Here is an 8,651-nt window from a genome sequence, read left to right as displayed (position 1 = left end):
AGCAGTGGCACAGGCTGCCCAGAGAGGTGGGGGAGTCTCCCCCTCTGGAGCCATCCCAAACCCGCCTGGACGCCGTCCTGTGCCACTGCTGGAGGTGCCCCTGCTCTGGCGGGGGGTGGGATGGGGGAGCTCCAGAGGGCCCTTCTGACCCTCACCAGTCTGGGATTCTATGATTTTGGAGGGGCCGTTAGAAATTCAGCAGCTTCATGTAACTTGCTGGGACACAAGACAAACTGGATATTGCAGTGGCCCAAGTGCAGGCTGTAAGCTTGCTTTTAAAGTGCCTATTGAATCAAACACAGGATGATGCTGTTTTTATTAAAAGCCACAAAATGCTGGAAACCAATTAATACTCTGCTGCTTTACTAATGCTTCTGTGCAGAAAATTAAATGGTTTCAATTTAACAAAACCAATTTTAAAGCTTTTTTTGTCAAATTTATAAGTGGGTTCAACCCCTTCTCTAAGCTTCTGTGAACCATGAATTTTCAGCACAACACATCAAAGTGTCGGTGGCTTCCAGTCTGTTCCTTCAAGTGTTTGGAGGTACGAGGGAATCGCGCTTTTCTGGCACAGTTCATTCCAAATTCTTAAGGCCCTTTACAAGTATGAGCTACTTCCATCTGAACGTAAACAAGGAGCCAAACACCTTGAATGTGTTGTTGCCATGCTGCAATGTCAGATGATTAAATATTTTGACATACTTTGGCGCAATATAATCGGCTGGCTACAAAAAGCTGAAGCAGCAGTTACTGGCGGTTCAGAGGGCAGTAGCAAATCAAAGTGCAGAAGTATCGCGTGCGAAATGCAGTTGCTTGGGCGTAAGCGAAGAGCAACCTTCTGTGGTTGCACTGGTCCGGTTTATTCCTTGGCAGTCTACCATATCATCTCCCCTGCTGAGGACAACATTTCGTATCACCTAGTGGAACTGAACTGAATTGCTGCCAGCGGAACAAACCGATTTCACTAACGTGCAGACTCTGCTGTGTCCCAGCAACCCAGAGCATGGCCTTCCATGGTAAAAAGCAAAAACATCTGTAAGGTGATACCATCTCTCTAAGTGACTAGGACATTCCTTAAAGTCTCTCTAGCTGCATCTTCATGCCAGGGGATCCCCTCACTACTGCGGAGATGGGACTGGTAGCACTGGGTTAAGTGGCAGACAGTTGGATAACAACTGGTGTGATTCAAATGGGAAAAAAAATAGAATCATAGAATGGTTTAGATTGGAAAGGACCTTAAAGATCATCAAGTTCCAACCCCCCCTCCCATGGGCAGGGACACCTCCCACCAGCCCAGGTTGCTCCAAGCCCCGTCCAACCTGGCCTTGAACACCTCCAGGGATGGGGCAGCCACAGCTTCTCGGGGCAACCTGCCCCAGGGGGTCCCCACCCACACAGCGAAAAATTTCTTCCTGATATCTAATCTAAATCTCCCCTCTTCCAGTTTGAAGCTGTTCCCCCTCGTCCTATCACCACGTGACCTTGTAAAAAGTCCCTCCCCAGCTCTCCTGGAGCCCCTTTAGGCACTGGAAGGTGGCAATAAGATCTCCCCGGAGCCTTCTCTTCTCCAGGCTGAACAGCCCCAACTCTCTCAGCCTCTCCTCATAGGAGACGTGCTCCAGCCCTCGCATCATCTTTGTGGCCTGCTATGCACCTGCTCCACCAGGTCCATGTCTTTCCTGTGTTGGGGGCTCCAGAGCTGGACGCAGTACTCCAGGTGGGGTCTCCCCAGAGCACAGTAAAGGGGCAGAACCCCCTCCCTCGCCCTGCTGGCCACACTTCTTCTGATGCAGCCCAGGATACGATTGGCCTTCTGGGCTGTGATCGCACATTGCTGGCTCATGTTGCACTTCTCATCAATCAGCACACCCAGGTCTTTCTCCTCAGGGCTGCTCTCCAGCCATTGATAGGTTTTGGTTTGATGCAGTCCATTGTGGTTTCAAGCCTGTGTGTCCAAAATCACGTCTTCACTGACAGCAACGTTTGTGCTGGTTGTGCAGGCAGTGTTCACATGGCTATTTAATGGTCCAATATCTGCAGTGCAAATGCTCTAGACAGTGCCTTGGTGCACACCTCCACTCTTAGTGCCACCAGGAGGAAAATTGCTGCTTTCCAGTATGTGCTGCACAAGTCCAAATATAGATGCAAATCTGTAGCCAAAATAATTGCTCCAGTTCACTAATTCACTAATATATTTTCCTTAGCATAGCTGAGCATTTTAGGAATCACTTCTGGAGACAAAGCATCTGCAAGGCTTGAGCTGTCCATGAAGGTCTTCACACAGGTAATACCATCACGGAAAACTACATACTTCCTCGTGTCTGTGGTCACAGCTGAGGAACTGGAGTGTTTCCCACACCAAATGGTGGTTACAGTTTTGAGGATCTGTCTCAAGTTCAAGCTACAGCCAAAGAGGTTCAGAGGAAATCACTGATATGAACAGTGGCAGGTCAGTGCAACCAGGTGGTGGTCGGCTTCAGGTATGAAAAGAACTTAAACCGGAAATTGCTTGCACAGGAGCATCACGGGTAAGCTGTGATTTAAACTGGCCCTGCTGCTCAAGGAACGAAAAGTGGGCTGCGTCTGTGCCTGAGGTATCTCCAAGATGATCCAGGATTATAGACAAGTTTGGTCTGACGCTATATGCTGCAGATTGCTTGAGTTATCAGAAGTTAGTAGACACACATAGGATACCGTGTTTCAGAGAAGAGCTGATGTGACTGAGAAAACTCATGTCTTGCACACGTAATATGGTTTTTTGAAGAGAGCAGGTGCATAAAAGGGAACCAGGGGCTGTGGATTAAGAGGAAAGTTTATCTTCTGAATGAATAACTGGCTATAGATAGGAAATAAAAGATACAAATAAGCGGGCAGTTTCCGCAGTGAAGGGAGATTACCAATTACCCGTCTTGGGAACCTGTGCTGTTCTGTAGACTCGCAAAAGAGCTGGAAAAGGCAGACAGACAATAGTGACGTGCCCAAATCTGCCGATGGTATAGAGTTATTCCAGGTAAGCAAAAGTAGACATGACTACAAAAAAGTTGCAGAAGAATCTGACAGTATCAAATGTGTGGGCAATAAAATAGCTGCTGAAATTCCATGTCGATAAAAGTCAAGTGCCAACACAATGATAGGGTTTAAATTAGCCCGTGAAAGAGGTCCTGGCGTCATTGCAGATGGTTCTTTGAAACCGTCTGCTCAGTGCTCAGCAGAGGTCAGAAAGGCAAGTGGAATGCTAAGAATTGCTGGGAAAGAGATGGAGAATAAGAGAAAATGTAAGTACACCACTGAATAAATCCGCGGTGATCTTGAATAGAGTGCAATTCCAGTCACCCCATCTCAAGGCAGCAGTAAAATAGAACAAGAAAAGATGCAGAGAAGGGCGAGAAAGCTGACCTGTGAAGAGGGGAGTCGGAGCCCGTGAAGCTTGCTGAAGAAATGAATGAGCAGGATTAAGGGAGAGTTGTAAAATCAAGCTTGCTACGGCGAGAGTGAATAAGGAATTATTGGATGTAATGACATGGTCAAGTAAGAATTTTAAAGCAAACAACAGGAGGAAACTTTCACAGACTATAATAAATTAGGAAACTCATCAAACAAAGTCTTTTTAGTGCTGGAAGTACAGGTGGTTTAAAAAAGTAACCCTGCTGAGGTTCCTGGCACCGGCTCCAACGTGTTCCTCCAGCGCTTGTCCCGATGTACTGAGTTGGCCGTGTCCCCTTTGTCCTCGACAGCTGGGTGAGTTTTGGGTTCTGGTTTGGTTTGGCCTCTCTTTTGGACTCAATTATAATCAGTTAAAGGATCATTGTGGTCTTCCAGTGTGACCTCTCCTATGACAAAGCCACAGAAGTGCCTTGGAAGAATTAACGAAGTAATTCTTTTTGAATTGCGGCAGAGGATTTGGGAGAAAAAAAAATCTAATGGTACTTTAAAACTTTCCTGCACTGAGCAAAAAGTCCCAAGGGTTAATTACACTCTCCCTAATTTGGTCCTTCCCATTTCTGCATGCGAAGGCTGCGGTAGCCCTTTTGGCTGCAGCGTGGTAACGGGAGGTCACGTCGGATGGCTGAGGAATTTTGAGACAGCGAGGACTAAAAAGTCGGCTAGAACAGGATTATCATCAAATTATATCTGCCGCGGCGGCAGGAAATTAATCAGGAGCGGGCTGATTTACACCTGCCGGAGCCAGCATATCGTGAACTTCATCATCTTTTCCCGGCGATGTTTTTATCTTTGCATCGACACAGTGCGAGGAAAATATTTTCCCGTTGAAAATCAAAACATTCAAGGTAGTGTTTGGCAGAGTGTCGGAGCTTGGGGTCCCCGCTGCTGCTGACAACAGCGCTGGTATCTTTTGCTAATGACCAAAGTGCAATAGAATGAGTTGTCTTGGGCTTCTGTTTTATTCAGCGTGCGGTGTTCTAATAGACTGTTAGTAATTCTGAAAGGGATAAATGATGTTTATGCCCTCTTGTGGTATGTTATTGAACAGAATGGATTTTCTAACTGACAAAATTAGGCCAATGATGGAAAACTCCCAGGTAAAAATCTGTAACGAATACTGTTTTGCACAGTAGAAAAATATCCATCCCTCCAGCAGCATCCAGTTAAGGGGGGGGAAACCAATTTTACATGCATTTATAGCAGCAAGTAAATGACTAATGCCCATGATGACAGAGTTTGTGCCATCTTTCTGGAGTGAACATAATTTAAAAAGTGCTTTTCTTTGCTTGGAATGTTAGAAAGTAAGTGAAATGCTGCTTTCTAAAAGCAGCTGTGTTGACACCTCTTTGTGTCAGTTGTTGACGACGTGTTGTGATACATACCTTCACATTTTTTATCTTTTTCGCTCACATATCTGATGGGTAAATAATCTGATTCCCTTGGGATAAAGTCTTTCCCAAAGATGAAAAACACTGTTTGGTGTTTTTACATGGGGAAATAAGGACAGATTTCTGTGAAATTGGGCCTGTTACCCCTCTGTGTTCAAATACAATGAATTAAGTAGTCAACATCTTCCTCTGGAGCCTTCAACATAAGAAGAACATGGACCTGGTGGAGCAGGGCCAGAGGAGGCCCCGGAGATGCTGGGAGGGCTGGAGCCCCTCTGCTGGGAGGAGAGGCTGGGAGAGTTGGGGGGGTTCAGCCTGGAGAAGAGAAGGCCAAAAAGGGGAGACCTCAGAGCCCCTTCCAGTGCCTAAAGGGGCTCCAGGAGAGCTGGGGAGGGACTTTTTACAAGGGCATGTAGTGATGGGACGAAGGGGAATGGCTTCAAACTGGAAGATGGGATATTTAGATTAGATCTTAGGAAGAAATTTTCATTCTGATGGTGGTGAGCCCCTGGCACAGGTTGCCCAGAGAAGCTGTGGCTGCCCCATCCCTGGAGGTGTTCAAGGCCAGGTTGGACGGGGCTTGGAGCAACCTGGTCTGGTGGGAGGTGTCCCTGCCCAGGGCAGAGGGGTTGGAACTCCATGATCTTTAAGGTCCCTTCCAACCTAAACCGTTTATGATTCTATGGTTCTATGATTCCTAACCTGCGCTAAGAATTTAGATATAAGTTTTGGAACACAGGGACACTCCAGACAGGTCAGCCACAGATTTTGTATCAGTCTTATTGCTTCATTCCTGATTGAAAACTGAGTACAGCAAAATGGATCCTCCAGACAATGAAATTACCAGAATAACTCACAAGGTATGATCTAGGAAACCCTGTTCTAGGAAATTCAAAGACTTTTCGGTCCCAAATAATCACCTGTTATTTAAGTGTTAGCTAATGCTGTGTGGAAGCATTGTTTCCACTATGTGTCATCTTTCTCTCTGCCCAGGCACCAAGTGTGTAGAAGACTGTTGTAAAGAGGAAGGGAATGACTTACTTTCCACACCCATGATGAGCGCAACCCCAATAGTGGAGTTAATTGAAAGTAGTGGGCTTAACTGGGTTAGGCTTTAGGAGAAAGTCTAAGAGGATGGTAAATATCGGAATGCCCTCCTTGAGGAAACTGGAAGATTTCCATCTCCAAAGATCTTTCCAAAACAGCTAAACAAAAGTTTGCTGGGAGTAAGGCAGTTATCATGCCTTGTATTGTGATGAGAGAAGTTGGACTTGATGACTTACAACAGGTCTACCAGCTCGGTTTTTGTGATTCTGTGTGATGATTTCCTTTTATTGGTTTCATTTATTTTTATGAGAGAACATATTTATCTGATAATCTCAAATGCTAATGCTTCGATCTTGCAGTTGATCTTACCATCAAGTCTGGCTGATAGCAATGCAATTCTATCTACGTCCAGTACTTTACAAGTATACTTTGCAACAGTAGTCTGACGCCAATTAAAGTCCTTATTAGGTTTTCATGGACTTCAATGACCACAAGTTGTGTCCCCACTGAGACAAGAATTGACCCCAAAATGTTGCTGCTTACCATTTTCCTTAGAAAAGGAAAATTCAGTAGGAAAAAATGTCATGGCAATTCACGTTAAAAAGAAATTTCCTCTGTCAGAAATCGTTCAGGAGTTTCAAATTCAGTCAGGGGATATCAGAAAGAAAGTCTAATTTAAAATCCTCACCCACATTCCTTCTTTTCCTGCAAAGTGATTATTGCTCCCAGTCTGTGTATTGGCAAATGTTTCAGAAATGAGCCGTAATTTGCCTTAAAAATACCTTTCTGGTCATGATGGAACTGTTCTTTTTGAAGAATGGGTTTGCAGCGACTCTGTGAAAAGAGCCCAGATGCTCTTATTTCTCGATGACATCAGTGGGGCTAAAATTTCACCTGGAAATTCTGCTTGGCAGAAGGACGTTTGGGGTGGTCAGCACATCTCAAAGCTGCCGGGTGAAGTTCTCCAACACTGCAAGGCAGCCGGCCAGGCTTGATCAAAGGGTGTTCTGCTCCCTTTCACCTTTGTTTTCCACTTGTGTTGATGGCACCACATCCCTGCCTGGTGTGGTTAATAAAGAGGAGGGAAGGAATGTGTGGCCATAGCAAAATTAAAAAACCGAGCCATTAAACCAGGTGGGTGCACTCCCTTTTCTCACCGACGCCTCCTTTGGTGCTTGCAATGTCTCCTAGCAAAATAATGTGAGAGCGAGGATAAAGGGCTTTCAGGGAGGTGCTGGAGCTGTGGTCCAAGCGCTGAGAGATGTCTGTGGCTCCTGCTGAGAGAAAACCTAACATCATTCATCAGCAGAGAAGCCAACAAACCACTAATGGCTTTCCATCGTGTTTCTTGACAGGTATTGACGGAGGGCGGCTTTGGTACCATCACAACAGAAATCCGTGAGGCTCCGGAGTTTTATTACGCCGAAGATTACCATCAGCAGTACCTCAGTAAGAACCCCGGCGGATACTGCGGCCTCGGGGGAACGGGGCTTTCCTGCCCTATTGGGATCAAGAAATAGCCTGTGCTTACTCCACTGCCCCCACTTTGTTTTAGGGAGTTGTTGGAAAACAACCCTGATAGGTGTTACCGTACGCCCGCGGCATCAGATTTGGGAACATTGGGGCGGCTTTCCGTAATCCCAGCAGTTTCCCGTTCACCGACAGTAAAAGCCAAAGTAGAGGCAGAAATTGCGCCTGTTGGCAAATGCGGCTTCTTGCTCTGTGCAGCTCAGGGGGTTTCCTTGCAGTCTTGTAATCTGGAGAGAAAAGAAACTTTGAAAAGTTGGGCTTGAAATGTTGTTAAAGGGATGAATTAGGGGGTGGTTGCTCCTGCTAACTGCTTTGCATAGGTAGTGCCTACAGACATATTTATTTTCTTGGGTTAATGAACTGGCGCGTGTTATGAGCGCTTTGACTTCTGGAGACATGGTTGGGCTCATCTTAACTCTCGCAACCCTGTAATTTGATGTCTTGGAGAATGGTGAATGTATTAGATCAGTAATTCTCTCACAATTCCACTTTCACAGCAACATGTAATATCACCTATAGTGCCTATTTTCTGAAACAATTTTAGGAAGAAAAAGTAAAATTGTAACGTATACTTCTTTCTGACAGTTCCAAAAAGTGTATAAACACAAAAAGAAATCAATTTTGCTTCCTGCACTACAATAAATAACCAAAAAAAGAAAAGAAAAATGTTGTCTGCGATGTGTTCCATGACTCTGTGTGTATATCTCAGTAAATCTAAAAAAAGTATCAAACATTATAAAAGGCTGCAGCCTGATAATTAAACACCAGGGCTTTTAAGTCTGTATTATTGTGCATGACAGTACAGAGGAGTAGAATTCATACTGGCCTCACTGTAACGTAATTATTCCTATGATTAATTGTTTCTACTTCAATAGCTTGTGGAACCCCCACCACCAAGATCAGAGCTCATTACGGCGGGTGCTGTGTGAACATGACATCAGGCAGTCTCTGCCCCAGTGCGTGTACAGTCAAAATAGCGGGACAGCCAGAACCTCATGAGGTCCAACAAGGCCAAGTACAAGGTCCTGCACATGGGTCGCGGCAACCCCATGCACAAATCCAGGCTGGGCGGAGAATGGATGGAGAGCAGCCCTGAGGAGAAGGACTTGAGGGTGTTGGTGGATGAGAAGCTCACCATGAGCCAGCAATGTGGTCTGTCAGCCCAGCGAGCCCCCGGCATCCCGGGCTGCATCCCCAGCAGCGTGGCCAGCAGGGCGAGGGGGGATTGTGCCCCTCTGCTGC

The 8,651-nt window shown here is 45.9% G+C and overlaps 1 protein-coding gene across 1 annotated transcript in view; it reads left to right on the top strand.

The window, feature by feature from the left end:
* Positions 1–7,399, top strand: part of MSRA (methionine sulfoxide reductase A) — a gene marked incomplete at its 5' end in the record, with an annotated part of 201,485 nt that extends 194,086 nt beyond the window's left edge. Inside the window, one exon of the mRNA XM_009887947.1 lies at positions 7,235–7,399. Coding sequence (XP_009886249.1) covers positions 7,235–7,399 — 165 coding nt within the window. The remainder of the gene's footprint in view (positions 1–7,234) is intronic.
* Positions 7,400–8,651: the final 1,252 nt, after the last annotated feature.

The sequence above is a fragment of the Charadrius vociferus genome, unplaced genomic scaffold (assembly GCF_000708025.1).
Source record: "Charadrius vociferus isolate BGI_N301 unplaced genomic scaffold, ASM70802v2 scaffold36, whole genome shotgun sequence".
NCBI lineage: Eukaryota > Metazoa > Chordata > Aves > Charadriiformes > Charadriidae > Charadrius > Charadrius vociferus.
This window is presented reverse-complemented; position numbering and strand designations above follow the sequence as displayed.